The 23,013-nt window shown below is 41.4% G+C and overlaps 1 protein-coding gene across 1 annotated transcript; it reads left to right on the forward strand.

Annotated features, from left to right (window-relative positions):
• The first annotated feature begins 13 nt into the window (after window positions 1-13).
• On the forward strand, window positions 14-22,277 carry ppp1r14d (protein phosphatase 1 regulatory inhibitor subunit 14D). Its single transcript, XM_024437477.2, has 4 exons — window positions 14-430; window positions 21,132-21,212; window positions 21,622-21,654; window positions 21,850-22,277. The coding sequence occupies exons 1-4, from the start codon at window positions 242-244 to the stop codon at window positions 21,916-21,918; spliced, it is 372 nt and encodes a 123-aa protein (XP_024293245.1). The 5' UTR covers window positions 14-241; the 3' UTR covers window positions 21,919-22,277.
• The last annotated feature ends 736 nt before the right edge of the window (window positions 22,278-23,013 follow it).

Raw genomic sequence — 23,013 nt, forward strand, 5'->3', positions numbered from 1 at the left:
GGGTGCGAGGGAGGGAGAGAGAGGGAAGGAGATAACTAGAGAGAGAGAGACGAGCAGACAAAGATAGACACAGCAAGCAAGTAAGATAGATAGGTAGGAGAGCTAGAGCAAGAGAAGAAGAAAAAGAGCGAGCACACAAGAAAGACAGCGAAGAGAGAGGGTGGGAGTGAGAGCACCAGAGACAGAGGGAGAGATAGAACGAGAGAGACGGCTCTGTTTCCTCAGCTGTTTTCCCGAGGCCATGGCAGGCATGGCGTCGGAGCCAGGCACCCAGTCCAGGGTGATGTTCCAGTCTGCAGACAAAACAGAGGAGCCTCCACATCGCAAACTGGGCAAGCTGACCGTCAAATACAACCGTAAGGACCTGCAGAGGAGGCTGGATATCGAGGAGTGGATCGACGATCAGCTGCACCTGCTCTTTGACTGTGAGGTAGGTCGTGCAAGGCTGCTACAGGCACAGTTAGCTAGGTCCCACGGGCTGTGTGGGTAGAACGCAGGGGAGGTACGGAGCAGCACAGGTGCCTGAGGAGGGTTACACAACATGAGAAGCAAAAAGAGAGGGAGAGTGGAGTGTCTGAACAGAGGTGTGGCTGTGTGTGCATTGATCCAAGCTTCATTTACTGGCAGCAAATTATTTTCCCACACTGCTTTGGTGTTAAGCACAGAATATAGAGCTCTGATTGGTAGTTTTCTTGGGGGTTGTGTAACAAACTTGTGATAAGATACACATTATATTACCATCATATTAGGATGATAATACATCATATTAAATGATTGTATACCCTTTCCTGATCGCTGAATGGACATACATACAGCATTCAAGAGATAACTAAATATTATGTAACATAAATATAGTGATTGGCTGATACAATCACCCTTTTCCTTATTAATGAACACGACACAGACAGTACTATTGTGGCAGCAGCCTCTGTCCTCAGAAGATGAGCATCAACCCCTCTGTGACATGGGTTCAGACAGGGAGGTAAATCTCTGTTGCCTCTGGACAGTGTGCTATCAGAACACATCTAAGAACTTGAGGTTTACAGCCTAGATCTCGACAGGGAGGCCGCCTATATAACTACTTAAGGCCAGGACTGCACACCACAAACGGAGACACTGTGCATTTGCATAATTGATTTAATAGATTATGACTGGGACCCTTGTGTGGAGATCGTAGGACCCCCATGTCATAACTACACTGCTATTCAGAGGCTGCAACAATTTGCTGGGAATGCCATGGCAACAGAAGTCTGGCTATCACATGTAGAGGGATGGCACAGCGGAGTCAGAGGGATGTCTTCAGGAGCATGGGTGTCCACCTAATGATGGAGATCATATGACAACACAGCAGTGGTGGAAAAAGTACTAAATCGTCATACTTGAGTAAAAGTAAAGATACCTTTAATAGAAAATGAGTCAAGTAAAAGTGAAAATCACCCGGTAAAATACAACTTGAGTAAAAGTCTGGAAGTATCTGGTTTTAAATGTGCTTAAGTACATACACATCACAGACAAACTGAATTGGTCCACCCACACAGACAGCATTGTGAAGAAGGAGCAGCAGCGCCTCTTCAACCTCAGGAGGCTGAAGAAATTCGGCTTGTCACCAAAAGCACTCACAAACTTCTACAGATGCACAATCGAGAGCATCCTGGCGGGCTGTATCACCGCCTGGTACAGAAACTGCTCCGCCCACAACCGTAAGGCTCTCCAGAGGGTAGTGAGGTCTGCACAACGCATCACCGGGGGCAAACTACCTGCCCTCCAGGCCCTCCTACACCACCCGATGTCACAGGAAGGCCATAAAGATCATCAAGGACAACAACCATCCGAGCCACTGCCTGTTCACCCCGCTATCATCCAGAAGGCAAGGTCAGTACAGGTGCATCAAAGCTGGGACCGAGAGAATGAAAAACAGCTTCTATCTCACGGCCATCAGACTGTTAAACAGCCACCACTAACATTGAGTGGCTGCTGCCAACACACTGACTCAACTCCAACCACTTTAATAATGGGAATTGATGGGAAATGATGCAAAATATATCACTAGCCACTTTAAACAATGCTACCTAATATAATGTTTACATACCCTACATTATTCATCTCATATGTATACGTATATACTGTACTCTATATCATCTACTGCATCTTTATGTAATACATGTATCACTAGCCACTTTAACTATGCCACTTTGTTTACGTACTCATCTCATATGTATATACTGTACTCGATACCATCTACTGCATCTTGCCTATGCCGCTCTGTACCATCACTCATTCATATATCTTTATGTACATATTCTTTATCCCCTTACACTTGTGTGTATAAGACATTAGTTTTGGAATTGTTAGTTAGATTACTTGTTGGTTATTACTGCATTGTCGGAACTAGAAGCACAAGCATTTCGCTACACTCGCATTAACATCTGCTAACCATGTGTATGTGACAAATACAATTGGATTTGATTTGATTTGATAGAAAAAGTTATTAAAAAAAAGTTATCAATTGTCATACATTAAATTCCGGATATTAAAGGCCCAGTGCATTCAAAATGTGATATTCATGTGTTTTAGAAATATTTACACAATATGAGGTTGGAATAATACTGTGAAATTGTGAAAATTATGATAATGCCTTTTTTGTGTAAGAGCTGTTTGAAAAGACCACCTGAAATGTCAACCTATTTTGGTGGGACTTCACCAGGTGGTAAATTAGTTTTAAACCTCTCTGCCAATGACAGGTAGTTTTCAGTTATCCCCTCCCCACTCAGACCACTCTTGTTACAACTTCTAACAGTGGGGAGTGGAGGAGTCAAGCGCAGAGAGCAGGTAATTCAGTTTGTGGATATTTTATTCCATAGACTGTGGAGCCACGACATGCAAAACACCAGGGCGCATGAAACAACCCGTCCCAAAATACAACGGATTAAAACTGTCAGGAAAAATACTGATTACACTCATACACCAGATAACAGGAAAACAAGCCTGCACAAATACCCAGCGGGTCTAGTGCACTTAAATAGCCTACAAACAAACACTAACTCACAACAGGTGTACCCAATTACCCAATAAACAGAAACAAATGGAAAGGGAATCGATGGCAGCTACGATGACCGCCGAGCGCCGCCCGAACAGGAAGAGGCACCATCTTCGGCGAGATTCGTGACAACTCTCAGACCATCCTAGCTAAATTCTGGCTTGAGAAATTACTCTTTGCTAAGAAGCTATTTTTGTTTATTTTGGAGCATTTTAATTTAAAACAATCACAGGAAGGTACCTAATTGTTGTCCAGAAATGATTTGATATTGAGATTTAAAAAATAGCTGCATTGGACCTTTAAGCCAGCCAGACTGGACATATGTATATATTTTTAGGAACAGACAGTGGCACACTCCAACACTCAGAAATAATTTAGAAATGCAGTATTTGTGTTTAGTGAGTCCGCCCAATCAGAGGCAGCAGGGATAACAATGTGTTACATTGATAGGTGCGTGAATTTGACCATATTGCTGTCCTGCCTGAGCATTCAAAAGTACTTTTGGGTGTCATGGAAAATGCATGGGAGTAAAAAGTACATATTTTCTTTAGGAATGTAATGGAGTAAAAGTAAAAGTTGTCAATATAAATAGTAAAGTACAGATACCCCAAACAAACGACTTAAGTTGTACTTTAAAATAGTTTTACTTAAGTACTTTACACCACTGTAACAGCCTCTGTTTGAAGCTGGATTGGGGTAGGTGGGGGTGGAGGAGGGTGATGTTTCACATTTTACTGTCCTGATGGAGGAGAAACTTAGGCTGGGGCAATGAGTGACCACAGATGGTCTGAGTGCCTCCAAGCAAAACATTCTTCTCCACTGCCAAAAAATACTCTGCATATGGCTTACTGATACTTCAGGGCATGAGAGAGCTTCACATGTGAGTGGTGTCCTCATGAAAGGTTTAGTTCCTGAGAATAGCTACAGTGGGGCAAAAAAGTATTTAGTTAGCCACCAATTGTGCAAGTTCTCCCACTTAAAAAGATGAGAGAGGCCTGTAATTTTCATCATAGGTACACTTAAACTATGACAGACAAAATGAGAAACAAAATCCAGAAAATCACATTGTAGGATTTTTTATGAATTTATTTGCAAATTACTGGCCTACCTGTTTAAATAAAGGTGAAATAAAATCAATTAAAAAACACTGATATGGGAGCGAGAGACATTTATTACACCCAGTCTGCACAGGAGGTTGGTGGCACCTTAATTGGGGAGGACTGGCTCATGGTAATGGCTGGAGTGGAATAGGTGGAATGGTATCAAATAGATCAAACACGTGGTTTCCGTGTGTTTGATGCCATTCCATTTGTTCCGTTCCAGCCATTATTATGAGCCGTCCATTATTCCATCCTCCACTGCCATTCTGGTGGCAGACACCCAGCGTCTCCTCCCAGTGTCTCCACCAGATCTGGCCAGTAGAGAGCCCATGCATGTGAGCTAAGCCTGGGTGATTTTAATAAAACCACTGTAATAGCGGTTGGCATTTTGTAAGGTTTGCATTACCCTTATTCCAAAATATATATATATATATTTTTTTTTATTTGAGAGTCTTCAAAGTAGCCAACCTTTGTCTTGATGACAGCTTTTCACACTCTTGGCATTCTCTCAACCAGCTTCATGAGGAATGCATTTCAATTAACAGGTGTTCCTTGTTCTTTGTTTCTGGCCATTTTGAGCCTGTAATCGAACCCACAAATGCTGATGCTCCATCTGACCCACTCACCCAAATGCACCTAGTCTAAAGAAAGCCAGTTTTATTGCTTCTTTAATCAGGACAACAGTTTTCAGCTCTGCTAACATAATTGCAAATGGGTTTTCTAATGATCAATTACCCTTTTAAAATGATCAACTTGGAATAGCTAACACAATGTGCCATTGGAACACAGGAGTGATGGTTTCTTATAATGGGCCTCTGTACGCCTATGTAGATACTCCATTTTTACAAATCTGCCAATTCCAGCTACAATAGTCATTTACAACATTAACAATGTCTACACTATTTCTGATCAATTTTATGTTATTTTAATGGATTAAAAAATGCTTTTCTTTCAAAAACAAGGACATTTAAGTGACCCCAAACTTTTGAACGGTAGTATAGATATATATATACACACACACATACAAAGATCCCTGAAATGCGTCATGGTATACTGTTGTGGAATCTCGATGAAGTCAGTCTTGCCTGCTATTTATAATTTTCATGCCAATGTATAGAGTTATCATACCATTATCATAAGTATCAGTACAGCAGATGTTATGAACATATAATCAGTACAAGACTAATGTTATTAGGTTTAACTGTTTGAGTTCCAGACTGCACTAATTCGTCTTGGGGAATCCCGGAGAGAGAAGGCCCTTCATGACAGAGGGATGGGATCCCTGCATGATTGATGAGATAAGACAGTAGCAGTAACAGTACCTCAACAGTACTCCTTTGTTATTGTAGTTGTCTGGTAGATACAGTCTTTGTATTTCAATTGTAGCACAGCCCTGTATGGATAAAACATTATGACTAGGGCCAGCAAGGTTTCCTGGGCAGGTCATCAGTCAGAAAAAAACCTCATGGCCCTAAGTATGTCCTAACGCTGAGGATTTAAGGAGCTATTGTTTTCATGTCAGATTTCAGTGGTGTCTTGACAAACTCCAGTCTGAGGTGGATTAGTTGTTTGGTAGACACCACCCATTGCTGTGGCCGGGGGAGACATGGTTGGTTCATGAGCCTTGGTTAATGGCATTAATTTCACATGAACTCAGGGGAAGTTAAGTTTAGCTGTGGTTGGGTACTCTGACTCTTCCGTGAAGAAGCATTTACTGTCAGCCCCCTGTGTAACGGGTGCGTGTTGATGGCAGGGAAGTCAGGCGCAGGAGAATCGAACTTGGTATAAACGGAGTTGTTTAATAAATGTTTCACAAAACTCCAAAACATACAAAATCATAAAAGTGGGCACAATACCCATAAACAAAAAAGTGGGCACCAACACATAAACAATCTCCGACAAGGACATGAGGGGAAACAGGGTTAAATACACAACATGTAATTGATGGGATTGGAACCAGATGTGAAAGACAAGACAAAACCAATAGAAAATAAAAATGGATCAGTGATGGCTAGAAGGTCGGAGACATCGACCGCCGAACACCGCCCGAACAAGGAGGGACCGACTTCGGCAAAAGTCATGACACCCTATGTCAATAGCTGAGTTATTTAGAGACATCTAATGTATACAAGTAGCCAGCTGGTTGGGTCTGAGTGGCAGTGGCACTGAACCATATCGCTGACTTCACACCTTTAAAAAAGAGATATATATTTTTTAAACTTTGTTTATTGGATTTTCAACAAAATTGTACTTGTGTCACGGCCGTCATATGGAGACCAAGGCGCAGCGTGGTAAGCGAACATAACTCTTTAATAAAAGAGAGAACACTGAACAGATCTAAACAAAATGAACCGTGAAGCAATATGGCTAGTGCCGACCTGAACCTGAACCTATATGGGAGGGTCTGGGTGGGCATCTGACCTTGGTGGTGGCTTTGGTTCTGGACTCCGCCCCCCTTCTTTACATTGAGTCCGCTCTTGTAGCACTGGCCCGTGGATCATCGCTGGAAGCTCTGGACTGCGGATCCTCGCCGTAGGCCCCGGGCTGGGGACCCTCTCTGCATGGATCGTCGCTGGAGACCGTCGCCGGAGACCCCGGGCCGGGGACCGTCGCCGGAGGTTCCGGACTGTGACCCGTCGCCGGACGCTCCGGACTGTGACCCGTCGCCGGACGCTCCGGACTGGGACCCGTCGCCGGACGCTCCGGACTGGGACCCGTCGCCGGACGCTCCGGACTGGGACCCGTCGCCGGACGCTCCGGACTGGGACCCGTCGCCGGACGCTCCGGACTGGGACCCGTCGCCGGACGCTCCGGACTGGGACCCGTCGCCGGACGCTCCGGACTGGGTACTGTCGCCGGACGCTCCGGACTGGGTACTGTCGCCGGACGCTCCGGACTGGGTACTGTCGCCGGACGCTCTGGACTACCGAGGCACACTGTAGGCCTGGTGCCGGAACTGGTGGCACCGGGCTGAGGACATGCACCTCAGGGCGAGTGCGGAGAGGAGGAACAGGACGTACTGGACTGTGAAGGCGTACTGGAGGTCTGGAGTGTAGAGCTGACACAACCCGTCCTGGCTGGATGTTTATTTTCGCCCTGTAAATGCATAACACGGTGCCTGACAAGTAACACGCTCCCCACAGTAAGCACGAGGAGTTGGCTCAGGTCGCCGACCTGACTCATGCAATCTCCACGTGTGCCTCTTCCCCAAAATCTTGGCTGCCTCTCGGGCTTCCGTGCCAGCCGTGTACCCTCATATTGACGCCGTTCCTCCTGCGCTATCTCCACCTGCTTCCATGGCAGGGTTTTGTCCCCTGCAATTACCTCCTCCCAGGTCCAGGATGTCCACCACTCCGCTTTCTCCCAGGTCCAAGATGTCCACTCCTTTTTAGCACGCTGCTTGGTCCTTTTTTTGGTGGGTTGTTCTGTCATGGTCGTCATAAAGAGGAGACCAAGGCGCAGCGTGGTAAGCGAACATAACTCTTTAATAAAAGAGAGAACACTGAACAAAACGAACCGTGAAGCAATATGGCTAGTGCAGAACATGCAACTAAACATAGAACAACCCACAAAATTACCAAGGAATATGGCTACCTAAATATGGTTCCCAATCAGAGACAACGATAAACAGCTGCCTCTGATAGAGAACCAATCTAGGCAACCATAGACATATAAACACCTAGACATTCAAAACCCCTAGACAATACAAAAACTAAACAAACCACCCTTGTCACACCCTGATCTAACCAAATAATAAAGAAAACAAAGATAACTTAAAAGTTGTCACGCCCTGACCTTAGTTATTTGGTAGTAATATAAAACAACAAATCAAAGACAACAATACAGCAAAGCAAAGAGTGATACAGAAATATAACAACACAAAAAACTAAGACAAAAAAATATTTATTTTGATACAGTTGTTACAGGTCAACTAGCACAGCTAATACAGTCCTCCTTAACATCCGAGATACCGTATATACACATACTAGGCCTCTTACATCACCGATTTATAAATATAAATATACATCACTCTGGAACTGCAGGGAAATGTAGTCATTTAACATATGAAAAAAAGGGAGCCCACATTGCATAGAATTTGTCTATAGACCCATTTTTATTTTACCTTTATTTAGCTAGGCAAGTCAGTTAAGAACAAATTCTTATTTTCAATGACGGCCTTTTGGTGGGTTGTTCTGTCATGGAAGTCAAAAAGAGGAGACCAAGGCGCAGCGTGGTAAGCGAACATAACTCTTTAATAAAAGAGAGAACACTGAACAATATGAACCTGTTCAGGGGCAGAAGGACAGATTTGTACCTTGTCAGTTCGGGGATTTGAACTTGCAACCTTCCGGTTACTAGTCCAACGTTCTAACTACTAGGCTACCCTGCCGCCACATTGAGGGTGTGTTAAATTTTTTCCAACTTTATGCAATTCAAAACGGATTTAATCCGGATTTAATCCAAACCGAGGATTTCCATCTAAGTAAAATTAATCGTCTCGTTAACAAAGTGACAAAGGCAATTACATCCTTATTCATTTTGGTCAGTTGTAATGTGGGTAAGGAAACCACAAAAAATGCAATAAAAGGATTTGGTTCGTTCTGTGTGCCGCTTAATTCTGAAAGTGTGTTAAAGATGTCTTTCCAGAAACCAACAAGAGATGGGCAACACCAAAACATGTGTACATGATTAGCAGGGGACGGGTTACGTCGTACACAATTAGGGTTCACATCCTTGTAAATTTAGGATAATCTTGCTTTGGTCCAGTGAGCCCTATGAATGAGTTTGCATTGAATAAGACCGTGCCGAGCACAAATAGAAGAGGTATGTACCCTTTTGAGTGCCCCTTCCCATAGTTCATCTGATATTTCCTCACCCAGTTCCTCCTCCCATGAGTATTTAATATTGTTTAATGAGGTGGCTTGTTGTGAGCAAATTTGACTGTAGATTATTGACAAGGTGCCTTTCAGAGTAGAAAGTGGGATAAGAAATGTGTCAAACTGTGTTTCACCAGGAAGTGTGGGGAATCGGGGATCTTTGCTTTGGACCTAACTCCGGACTTGTAAGAACCTAAAGAAATTATGTCTGGGGAGACCACATTTAGCTGATAATTGTTCAAACGTACTAAATGTATTGTTAATATAAAGATCCCTAAATATTTTAATACAGAGACTAGACCATGTTGTGAAAGCACCATCAACCATAGATGGGGGGAAAGCTGGGTTTGTGGCTACCAGAGCGAAATAAGAGGTTGTCTGAAACCCAAAGTGGCGCCGAAATTGATTCCAGATCTTCAATGTTGTTTTGACACATGTATTTTCGGTGAAGGAGGAGTAAGGGCCTGTAACGGAGGAGTAAGGGAAGACAATGATGCTGGTATAAATGAGGCGGCCTCCATCTCTAGCCAAATTGGGGGTATCTCTCTGCTCTGCAACCAGTACTGAATGATCCTAAGGTTAATAGATAATAATAGAATCAATAATAGAATCTAAAACCCGGTAGCGCTAGACCGCCATCTGGTTTGGGCCTCTGCAAAAGCTGTTTTCGTAAAAGCTTTTTGTCCCATATAAAAGGAGGAATTAGGCCGTCAATCTTTTTGAAAAGCATTTTGGGAAGAAAAATAGGTAGGCACAAATCGCCCTTAGTACGGGTTAAAAGAGGAGCAAAGTTGGCCTGATAAAGGTTTTCAAATCTGATTGTGAAGTGCAGCCCGATATAAATAAAACTACTGTGAGCAATTTTAAATAGGAGGTTATGTAAAGGGACATTTTTGGCGGCTACATTGTGCTGCATCAATTCGCTTTTACTGAGATTCAGTTTATACCCTGATAAGTGACCGAATGATGTGAAAGTGGCAAGGGCAGCAAGAACAGAAACATGACTGTCGGATGTGTATAATAGTAAATAATCTGCATATAAAGAGTTTGTGTTCGTGTCAGTTTCTGACTATACCTTTGATGAGGGGGTTGGAGCGAAGTGCTACTGCAAGGTGTTTTATGGCGAGGGCAAACAGTAAGGGACATAAATGGCAACCCTGGCGTGTCGATCGTTGCAAAGGGAAGCAATCTGATTGAGAGTTATTAGTCCTGACAGAGGCTTGAGGGGATGAGTACAGAGGTCTTATCCAAGTAATGAATTTGGAGCCAAAGCCAAATTTATTTAAGGTGCAAAAAATGTATTTCCATTAGAGGTCGACCAATTATGATTTTTCAACGCCGATACCGATACCAATTATTGGAGGACCAAAAAAAGCAGATACCGATTAATCGTTCGATTTTCTTATTTATTTGTAATAGTGACAATTACAACAATACTGAATGAACACTTATTTTAACTTAATTTAATACATCAACAAAATCAATTTAGCCTCAAATAAATAATGAAACTGTTCAATTTGGTTTAAATAATGCAAAAACAAAGTGTTGGAGAAGAAAGTAAAAGTGCAATATGTGCCATGTAAGAAAGCTAACGTTTAAGTTCCTTGCTCAGAACATGAGAAGATATGAAAGCTGGTGGTTCCTTTTAACATGAGTCTTCAATATTCCCAGGTAAGAAGTTTTAGGTTGTAGTTATTATAGGAATTATAGGACTATTTCTCTCTGGGCTCAAACCAGGAACACATCGACAACAGCCACCCTCGAAGCAGCGTTACCCATGCAGAGCAATGGGAACAACCTCTCCAAGTCTCAGAGCGAGTGACGTTTGAAAAGCGATTAGCACGCACCCCGCTAACTAGCTAGCCATTTCACATCGGTTACACCAGCCTAATCTTAGGAGTTGATAGGCTTGAAGTCATAAACAGCGCAATGCTTGAAGCATTGCGAAGAGCTGCTGGTAAAACGCATGAAAGTGCTGTTTGAATGAATGCTTACGAGCCTGCTGGTGCCTACCATCGCTCAGTCAGACTGCTCTATCAAATCATAGACTTAATTATAACATAATAACACACAGAAATACTAGCCTTAGGTCATTAATATGGTCGATTCCGGAAACTATCTTTTCGATAACAAAACCTTTATTATTTCAGTGAAATACGGAACCGTTCCGTATTTTATCTAACGGATGGCATCCCTAAGTCTAAATATTGCTTTACAGTGCACAACCTCCAATGTTATGTCATAATTACGTAAAATTATGGCAAATTAGTTTGCAATGAGCCAGGCGGCCCAAACTGTTGCATATACCCTGTCTCTACATGCAATGAACGCAAGAGAAGTGACAAAATTTCACCTGGTTAATATTGCCAGCTAACCTCTTCTTTTAGCTGAATATGCAGGTTTAAAAATATATACTTCTGTGTATAGATTGTAAGATAAGCATTGATGTTTATGGTTAGGTACACGTTGGAGCAACGACAGCCCTTTTTCGCGATTGTGCACTGCATCGATTATATACAACACAGGACACGCTAGATAAACTAGTAATATCATCAACCATATGTAGTTATAACTAGTGATTATGATTGATTGATTGTTTTTTATAAGATAAGTTTAATGCTAGCTAGCAACTTACCTTGGCTTCTTACTGCATTCGCATAACAGGCAGGCTCCTCGTGAGGCAGGTGGTTAGAGCGTTGGACTAGTTAACCGTAAGGTTGCAAGATTGAATACCTGAGCTGACAAGGTAAAAATCTGTTGTTCTGCCCCTGAACAAGGCAGTTAACCCACCATTCCTAGGCCGTCATTGAAAATGAGAATGTGTTCTTAACTGACATGCCTCCTTAGATAAAGTTGTAAAAGAAAAAAAAGGCTAAATCGGCGTACAAAAATACCAATTTCCGATTGTTATGAAAACTTGAAATTGGCCCCAATTAATCGGCCATTCCAATTATTCGGTCGACCTCTAATTTCCATTCCACCCGGTCGAAGGCTTTCTCTGCATCCAAGGATATAATGGCTTCAGAGGCATTGGTGACAGAGGGATTATATATAATATTAAATAATCGTCGAAGATTGAAGAATGAGTGTCTATTTTTAATAAATCATGTTTGACCCAGAGAGATAATTGATGGGAGGACTGTTTCCAGACTCGTTGCCAGAAGTTGGCTAGAATTTTGTAGTCGACATTTATCAGGCTAATTGGATTGTATTTATAAAGAAAAGACAAATGGTTGCCTGAGTGAGAGAGTCTGTGGGAGAGCAGCATTTACAAATGCTTCATTGTACATTTCAATTAGAATAGGGGCTATTTTGGAGAGAAGCTTTTTTATAAAACTCTGCTGAGTAGCCGTCAGGCCCTGAGCTTCTCCCGGATTGAAGGGATTTGACAGCTTCTAATGATATCCCAGATGATTTACGAATTTTAGGAATCTGGTGTGATGATGATAGTTGGCGTAACTTGTGAGCTAATAATTTACTGGCTTTATCTCCTTGCTCGTAGTGCTCCTAGACTTGACAAGCAGTTCAGTAACCTGGTCTATTAAAAATTTGTCAAATTCTGCTTGCAAAGTTAAACGCTCCTTATAAATATCTGGAGATGGTGAAACGACTTAAATGTCATCTAATTGGGCAATACAGCGTGTTTGTTCTCATGTGCGGTGTAGGAAATAATTTCACCTCTGATATAGAGTAAGCTTTCAAAGTTTCCAAGAGAGTAGACACAGAGATGTTTTGGGTTCTATTTGTACTTATGAAAAAGTAAATTTGACCCAAAACAAAATTGACAGTGTTCATTACTGAGCAGTTGAGTATTTAGCCGCCAAGGTGGCCACAGGTTGTCAACAGTTTGAAAGACCACTTCCATAGTAACAGGGGCGTGGTGAGATACATTGGATTATATGAACATGAAGACATGGAATGGAGAAGTCTGTCATCTACAAGGAAGTCGTCCATGCACGTAAAAGTGTGGTGAACCGATGAGATAAAAGAGTATGCTTTTCCAAATGGATTAAACATTCTCCGAGGGTCTGAAACTTCAAATGTAGACATAACTGTTCGGACAACTCTAGCTGATGTTGACAAGGTAATAGGTTTAGTGGAGGATCGATCAAAATGTGGGTCTAACCAACAGTTAAAGTCACCACCTAAGATCAACATATGGGAGGGCATATCGGGAGTATAGAAAAAAACGATTTGAAGAAATCACCATTGTCCCAACAAGGAGCATAAATATTAACAAGAAGTACATTCGTATTGAGCAGCGTATCACTGACAATTATGTATCTACCATGTGGATCTGCGATCACATTAGAACTTGTAAAAGGTACCAATCTGTGAAGTAAAATAGCCACCCCTCTTGCCTTATTCTGAAATGAGTAATGGAACATCTGACCCACCCATCTGCACCTAAGACATGACTGTTGTGATGCCTTCAGATGAGTTTCTTGGGGAAAGATGATGTGAGCGTTCAGTTAATGAAGGTGGTGTAGCACCTTACTACGTTTAACTGGGTTATTGATGCCCCTACAATTCCAAGTAAGAAAATTAAAACCATTCCCTCCAGCTGGATGGACTACACTAGGCTGAGATATGTCTTAAGAGAGAGAGGACAAGGTACAATGTAAACGAAAGATCGTTGTTGACCCTAATAGCTCAAATTTGAAAAACAAAGACAAGCGACGAAGTGCAAAAAAACATTAAAAACTATATACAACTAAAGAGGGAAAAAACCCTTCTCTCACAACCTCCCTTGCCGAAGCATCTCCCCAACTGAGATGCAAGCAAAACCCTAAATACAAAAAAAGTTTAGAGCAAAGCATGATAATTTAACCAGAGGAAACCATTTAACCAGAGTAAACCAAACATGCATAGATTGGTCCCCAGTAGAGTCTAAGGAAAACTCACCTTGGTTAAGAGAGGTTTAAGATCAATAAAAGTGGTAAAACTGCGACTGAACCATGAAAACAGCCAGACATTGGCAATAGATTAAAAAAAAGAATAAGATCAAGGCTTAAGGCTTAGATCAAAATAAAATAGTAATGATACAAATTAAAAGCAATAATGTGAGTGGAATAAAGAATATGTATATGCATATCTGCATTGTATCACATTATATTGGGGAGTCATCTGTATACTCACCAACATGGGTTGGATATGAAAAGAAAAAAAATAACGACATTCAAGTGTCAATGAACCCAGCAAAGTTGGCTTCGCTAGCCAACCAGTCTGCCAGCTGGCCTGCTAACTAGCCTGCTAACAAGACCATCTAACCAACCATTTGTACCACACCATGCGGTACAACAGCCGCTTTCACGTTCTTGTTGATGAAATCGGCTGCTAGAGCCGGGTCCTCGAATCTGTGCGTGGAGCCGTCCGGTAAAGTCAGAGTCAGAACTGCAGGGTAGATGAGGCCGAATTTCATGCCTGGGCAGGCTCACAGCTGACGCTTCACAGCTCCGAAGCTAGCCCGCTTCTTAGCCACAGTCGTGGTGTAGTCTGCAAATATCAAGACTCTTTTACCCTTGTAGAGGAGAGGATATGCTTCTCCCGATCTACTCAGTATGTCATTGCAGACGTGAAAGAAGTGCACCCTGATGACAAATGGTCATGGGGGTTCTCCATCCCGGGGTCGGCTACGCAGGGTGCGGTGGGCCCGGTCTAGCAGCGGCTTCTCCTCCAGGCCGAGCAGCTCCTGAAGCAGCTGGGCCATGAACTCCGTCGGTCTTGGGCCCTCCACTCCCTCCGGTATTCCCAGAAGACGAATGTTGTTCCTCCGCATTCTACTTTCCATATCTTCGCATCTATTGTCAAGGTATGCCACCCTAGTTTTTAATGAGCCAACGTTAGCCTCTAGCTCGCTAATGCAAGTGCTGTAGTCTGTAGCACCGCACTCCAGCTCCAATAAGGCAGCTCCGTAGGCGTCTAGCTTAATTCTGTTTACTCTCTATAGATTTTTTAAGCTTGTTTTGACCATTGATATCTCTGACCTGAGATTGGTAGAGAGAGTCAATTTTGAAGCTGCCCATCACGGATTGTAGCAGCTCCCCAGTCAGTGTTCCCGTGGGGCTGACATTAGCCGTAGCATCCGGTGGCGGGGGTGAATCAGGAGAGGGTGCGTGCATGCTGCAGCCTGCTCTTGCATACTCCGTTTTTGGCCAGGTAGATGACATTACAAACTTACATTTCTCAGACTTGATCTGAATTGTTTAGAGGTCTCTTCAGATGCCTGACCAAACAGAAATATATACAATTTTGCAAGGTTAAATATATACATTTGGTCACTAACTCAGGAACGATAGGGAAACGCGTTCTACATCCTTGGCTTCCAACAGTGCCCCCGACTTCACACTTTTTAGGAAAATAGTTGCTATTCTTATAGGTGTGAAAAAAAAACACTCATTCAAGAGTAGGGAGAAAGATACTTAAACACACTTCAAATGAACATATTGTCCTTTACTCTTTATAAATATAATTCAGAGTGCAGTTGGGTCATTATTAATTTACAAATGTAAGTCAATAAGGCTTGAATGTCAATGTATACAGTACTAAATGTGTGATGCCTCTTTAACTCATTACAGCCTCTGCACAATGCAGATGACCTCAGATTATCAGTATGCGTATGACTTGTGTTTTGGTATATTTTGATTGGTTGGCAGCATTTTGATTGGTTCCTGGGAAAGGTTTCCTTTAGATCTCAGAGTATTATCAACTAATAACACTGATTGGTTTAGGTAACCTAGTTCTGTCCAATAACGATACGAACATTGGTTTGTGATGTGGTCATAGTGTTTCTGGGATACAAGCAAAGTGGAAAATGTAGCTTGAATGAGTACTAATGGACTATGATGTGATTACTGTTGTCAATGTTTACTTTATATGGTAATGAATCCTCAATTCCACACATTTTTTCATGAACAACGTAGCTGTCAACATTAATTTTATTGTCAGACTAGCTTTACTAATTTACTAAATTCAAAAGCGCTGTCGAGCCATTTTCAGTCCCAGCTCCAGATAAAACATTTCTTTGACTATAAAAAATTACTCAAACGAAAAGCATCAACCACACACAATATAAAACATTAAAGAACTACTAGAAGGGTTGCAAAGGCATTCTCCTGACAATAACAAATTCATAATTCTTCCTTCCCCCTGACATTGTTGCACTCATTGATATTCTGTTGTACTGTTCATCTCCCTGCAGTCTCAAGGCAGTCAGGCAGAGGGAGGATCACTGCATCAGTGGTTTGCTGGCCCAGCACGGCTCGGCCCTGCTTTTGTTGAATAATGCCAGTCTGCAGCAGAATCACAAACAGTCAGACCTGGCAGCATTTATCAATTAGAGGGACACACAGGGGACCCTGGTCTCTTCCACCACTCAGCAATAGCCTCATTGATGAGCTCTCTCCTCATCCAGAAATCTGCCATCCTCAACAGACCTGGCTTTAAAACCCCCAACTGGAAAATTATAAAGGGCCCCCACACTATACCTGCTGACTCCAGATATTTTCTTGCTCAGCCATCTGTGGCCTGAAGTGAGCCATCATCATTTCCTCTCAGTAAATGGTCTTCAAAGGGGAGATATCAGCCAGAATATAGATGGATTACCGTTACATTTGTTTTAGTTATTTTGGTCTGGGAGTGGATTTGCAATGTTTCTCGAAGTTGGCAGACACTCATGTACAGTATATATTGGGTATGTAATTTGCATTGCTAGGATATTACTGAATTACTTTGGAATCTGTTAACACAGCCTACTGAGTTAATAAGATAATTATATTTCCAGATAAGCGTTAAGTTACATTAATCTAAGACAAATCAAGAAATCTGTAATTAATGTAGATGTTTTTGCAGAGGAGATCATAGTCGTGCAATCTTACATCTAGCTAAGGTGTTTGTGCAGTATTTCTCAAGTAAAAAAATATGCATGAAAAACTAATCAGTGCACTGCATAGTCTATCCTCTCGAGTCAGGAAAGTCTGGCTGTGCACTCAGGACTGACTTCGAAAAACAATAACATGTCTACAACTTCATAAAATTGCAAGCAGTCAAACTATCTTAAATAAAGCAAAAGGTGCTCACTGTTTATCCAGGGCGGCAGATAGCCTAGTGGTTAGAGCGTTGGGCCAGTAACCGAAAGGTTGCTAGATTGAATCCCTGAGCTGACAAGATAAAAAATCTGTCGTTCTGCCCCTGATCAAGGCAGTTAACTCACTGTTCCCAGGCCGTCATTGTAAATAAGAATTTGTTCTTAACTGACTTGCCTAGTTAAATAAAAGGTTAAATTAAAATTAAATTATCAGCAGGGTTGGTTAGTTTACTTTCTAAATGTAATCAGTTACGAGATACCTGTCCAAAATTGTAATCAGTAACATAATTTTGGATTACTCAAACTCAGTAACGTTATCTGATTACATTAAGTTACTTTTAGATTACTTTCCCCTGAAGAGGCATTAGAAGAAGACAAAAATGTATGTTACCAATTGAACGACATCTATTGCAGGATAAATCAATGTTAAAGATTACATACTGTAGCTGGCAAAATATGGATGTTAAATTTGCTTTATAGGTTGGTTATGTAGGCTTCTTTTAACCCATCACTTTCTACTACATTTAATAATACGATAAAATTATCTTTTTACATTAAAAACCAAAGTCTATCAGAATTCCAGTCATTCCAATAAATGTTATGGCCCTTGATCTTCAAGAATAGGACTTGGAAATATACAAGTATAGATCATCCAAATTGTTTTACCTGAGCATAACCCCAAAACTAAGGACTTATTTACCAGGCCTACTCTGCTGATATGATTTTGTTGTCATGGAGGACTGACTGGGCTCATGGAATGACTTGCTTTGAGCATTACTGAAAAGTGCTATTTACATGTGAGGGAATGCCATATGCTGCATTTGCTATAGGCCTATTGTTTACCTTTTTGTTGGTGACACTTTGATATCTTGAAAATTTGCAGCTGTTTAAAGGGCAAAGCCACATATGAAACAATAACAAAACGGTCGCCACGCCTCCGTTTTGGTAAAAAGCTGAGGGATGATACTCGATAAATGTAACCACGCTCATATTAATAGACAGAACTTTGGATGCAAGGACTGCCCATCCATGATATCAAAAGTATTGTTTTAAACATGGTATGAGGCTATACCGTGTTTGTTTACATTTACAATGTTTACAAACATTAGGGGAAAACAAGCTTATATTTTGGGTTCTCATGGAGTGTGACAGTTGAACTAACTCATGAGGCATTTATAAGTTATATTCTAAAGAATCAAAGTATATATACAGTACCAGTCAAAAGTTTGAATACACCTACCGGTACTCATTCCAGGGTTTTTCTTTATTTTTTTACTATTTTCTACATTGTAGAATAGTGAAGATATCAAACTATGAAATAACACATATGGAATCACGTCGTAATCAAAAACATGTAAAACAAATCTAAATATATTTCATATTTTAGATTCTTCAAAATAGCCACCCTTTGCCTTGATGACAGTTTGCAATGTGATGCAGTGTCTTAGACCGCTGCGCCACTCGGAAAGTTTCATCCACAAAGATTTTCATGCTTATTAATTGCCTTGCGCAAAGTATGAAAATTCTAAAATACTACACAGGACTCTTAAATCATTTAAATGTGAATAGATTTTTTTATCACAGAAACAATGAGGAGAATATGGAAAAAATAATGAAATAATGAAATGTTAATTATATAAAGCAGCCCGTGTAATCATCTGCCAGAGAGTAGCCCCAATCGGCCCGAGCCCCAAGTAATATATTCAGGCCAGATAACTCACCGGAATCGGTCCGATCCCCAAGTACAGTAATATATACATTTGGGCCAGATAACTCACACCGGAATCGGCCCGAGCTCAATCCCCGCATCCTAGCCATAAGTAATACTGCTGAAGGTGGCCCAGATTCTGACTCTCAGGCGAGTGGCCCAACTCTCAGCCGGAATCGGCCCAGATCCACTGTGCTAGCTGGGTAGCGACTCCTGTGGCGGGCCAGACACATGCACACTGACACGGTCACCAGGTGTACGGTGTTTCCTCTGACATTAACATTTTTTGGGGGTGAATGGGTATAATATTTATGTATAAATGTATAATAGTATTATTTATAATGACTAAATCGAGTAATTTTGTATACATTTATTTAAATTTGCATCGGGCCACTTCTGGGGGGATTCTGGTGGATGCCGGCAAAGTCGGCTGAATTCCAGTAGACTGAAAGGACCCGATGTGGGCAGTCATTCATTTTTCTTTCCAGGCCGAGTCCGACATTTCAATCAGTTCCGGTCCCCCGGAAGAGGGCTGCTTCTGGGCCGATTCCTCATTGCTAGCTGGGATCCCCAACCCTGTTCATCAGTGCCCAAAATCACTTGCTAGCTAGCTAGATTCCAACTTTGTGTTTGTAAATGAAGCTAGCAAGTAGAAATTTGCTAAAAACAGTTACAGAGTTTAATGGCTGTGATACGAGAAAGCTGAGGATGGATCAACAACATTGTAGTTACTCCACAATACTAAACGAAGGAAGCCTGTACAGAATAAAAAATATTCCAAAAACATTTATCCTATTTGCAGCAAAGCACTAAAGCAATGCTGCAAAGAATGGGGCAAAGCAATTAACTTTTTGTCCTGAATATAACGTGTTATGTTTGGGGCAAATCCAATACCTTACTGAGTACCACTCTCCATATTTTCAAGCATAGTGGTGGCTGCATCATGTTATGAGTATGAGTAAGAACTGGGGAGTTTTTCAGGATAAAAAAGAAACAGAAAGGAGCTAAGCACAGGCAAAATCCTAGAGGAAAACCTGGTTCAGTCTGCTTTCCACCACACACTTCACCTTTCAGCAGGACAATAACCTAAAACACAAGGCCAAATCTACACTGGAGTTGTTTTTTTTGTGGTTTTTTTTAACCTTTATTTAACTTGTTTACCAAGAATGTTCCCGAGTGGCCAAGTTACAGTTTCAACTTAAATCTACTTGAAAGTCTATGACAAGACCTGATCAACAACCAATTTGACAGAGATTGAATTATTTTGAAAATAGTAATTGGCAAATGTTGCACAATCCAGGTGTGGAAAGCTCTTAAAGACTTACCCAGAAAGACTCACAGCTATAATCACTGCCAAAGGTGCTTCTACAAAGTATTGACTCTGGGGTGTGAATAAGGTATTTCTGTTTTTCTTTTTCAATACATTTGCAAACATTTCTAAAAACATGTTTTCACTTTGTCATTATGGGGTATTGTGTGTAGATGGGTGAGAGAAAAAATGTATTTAATCCATTTTGAATTCAGGCTGTAACACAACAAAATGTGGAATAAGTCAAGGGGTATGAGTACTTTCTGAAGGCACATTAGGCCTAGAGACTAATCTGCGCAGGACATTTGCCATATAAAGGAATGAGCCCAGTATAAGGAAGCTGAAACTCTTACAATCTTATATCATAAACATTTAAACCGGAGTGATTCTTACTTTATTGGTTAAGCAAAATGCCAGCTGGGTAAATCATCCATGAAATTAGATGGCGGTTGCCTATCCTTCGCCCCTGGTCTCTCGTTCTTGCCTGAATGCTTCTATCATCAATCTCATCATTGTTAGTAATATAATTATTATTATTTTTATACCACTATGTAATGCCAATATAATAACATCCACAACTAAGTTGTAGTCAGAATACACAAGTTAGAATACATTGACAACCTTTTAACGTGGAAAAATTACAATTTGACGTCATTTTAGGTTACACGTAAATTATTGTTGTAGTGGTACATCATGCATGGCTTTTAAACGTGGTACTTGGAGACTCATTCTCTTTGGTACGAAGAATTAAATATGTTAAACTGGTTTGTAAACACTGTGGGTTGGCAGAGAGCGACAGTCATCTATGTCTGCATGGCTGGTAAAAAAACAATGTTCCAGTGTCTGTCTGTGGTGGTATGGATGTGTGTATGGGGCTCCAAAGAGGTCCATTGTCTCTGACCACTTTTTTCTGTCCCTCCCTCCCTCCTTCCGTCCGTCCGTCCGCCCGTCCGTCTGTCCGTCTGTCCTTCTGTCTGTCTGTCTGTCTGTCTTTCTGTCCGTCCGTCCGTCCAGGAGGAGGAGATGCCAGAGTTAGAGATTGACATAGATGAGCTGCTGGAGCTGTCAGACATGGAGCAGAGATCCAGACTGCAGGTTAGTACACTACAGACAGGTTGCCCCTGGGAGGAGCTCAGCTCAGGCACCAACACAGTGTTGTCAGTTGGCCCTGCCCATCATTTACTCCAGAACACAGAGACATCCAATCTGACAATCTTGAGCCGTATAAAACAATCTCATTAAAAAGAAAAACATAGACAGGGAAAACATACTGTAGACATTTTCCAGTCAAGAGGCCATTTTGTGGGTCACAGTATGAGCCAATACTTACACTTCAGCCATGCCCTTGTTTATACTTTACACATAAACCCAGGAATATTCAACAAAGTAGGGTAATTGCTTTACAAGCACTTGACCCCAGTTGGTGTGCTTGCACAATATTTGATGTGAAAGAGCAATGTCCACATCAGTTACTGAGGCCTTGTTTGTTTCTGACCATTTACAGGAGTTACTGCAGGAATGTGGCAAGCCTAAAGAGGTGAGACACAACAAGCAATCATTATAGCCTTGGTCATGTACTCGAAAACGAAACAAAAGTCTGCTAAGTGTTTGTTCTCTACAAAGAAATAGTTGCAATTCAATGGTTCACTGCTCCTACACAGACTCAGAAAGAGTTTTACAGTCAACTGTTTAAACAGGTAGCGTTATCTAGTTTTTTCTTCTTCCCTCTCAGGACTTTATTAATGGGCTGCTTTATCGGATTAAGGGCCTACGCAAAATGTCAGGACCCCTAAAGAAATAATGAGAGGTCAAATCAAGAATCAAGACAATGTAAAGCTCCCTCGCCATTACCTTGTATTCTGGATGTCTGTCTGTGCAGTTACATGTTAATGGGACCTTCTCTCTGCACACGTGGGTCAATGTTGGTCTGTAAAGAGAACAGTGGGTTTTGATTAGTGTTTTATATTACTTTGTTTTTGGACCGTTTTAACATTTTGATTCCCCTCAATACAAATAATGCACCAGTAATTAAATGTATTGTCTATTACCCACGTGGAAAGTTTTTGTGTAAGACTGTATATTTTTGGTTGCCTATTTATGTACATATATTTTTGTTCTGTTAACAGTGTTGTCTGTCAATAAAACTTAACATTTTCAAGACAAGGCTTTGGATGTCTATCTATTGTATATGGCTGACTTGTCATTTTGTAGAAGGATAAAGCTAGTCAGTGTATAATAAACATCAAAACAGCATTGTTCTAAAAGCTACACGCTTCACATTGAAAACTCTATAAGAGCCGAGAGGAAAAGATTGAATAGTCAATGGCAGCAGAAGTAGGGCAACGGGAATGGCAGCCCCCACAGCCCTAAGGCAGTTTTGCTACACAATGGTACTGCCAACCTTTCCAATACTGTTTTCACCCTTCAAAATATAATTCCACTCAACACCAGTGGATAAATCAGCATTATTGAGGGGCAATGTTACGTTTTAAGCACTCTAAAATCGCTCTAACAATTCAAATGTTTGCACCTTGTTTCTACATGTTTGCAACACACCGATGTTTCTACACATATTACACATAAATTCATGTTTTTTTGGTTAAATTACATCACTCTCCCTCCTACGCTTATGAAGTCATACATATTCTCATTCTCACTATGAGTGAAATTCCTTTTTTTGTGATCAGAGGTAGTATCTAATTGAAACATATGACTTGACTGAAAATGACAGCATGTCAGCAGCACAGGCAACAACTATAGCATAGACGTGGTCCATTATCTCTATCTGCATCCATTATGACTGTCCATTTCCTTCCTGTGGTCACTGTGTGGGATAACCAAGGTAGGCAAACACAGAGAGGGCCTTTATCTGGGCCTTAATGGACTAAATCCCTGG

This window comes from Oncorhynchus tshawytscha, linkage group LG11, assembly GCF_018296145.1.
Source record: "Oncorhynchus tshawytscha isolate Ot180627B linkage group LG11, Otsh_v2.0, whole genome shotgun sequence".
Taxonomy (NCBI): Eukaryota; Metazoa; Chordata; class Actinopteri; order Salmoniformes; family Salmonidae; genus Oncorhynchus; species Oncorhynchus tshawytscha.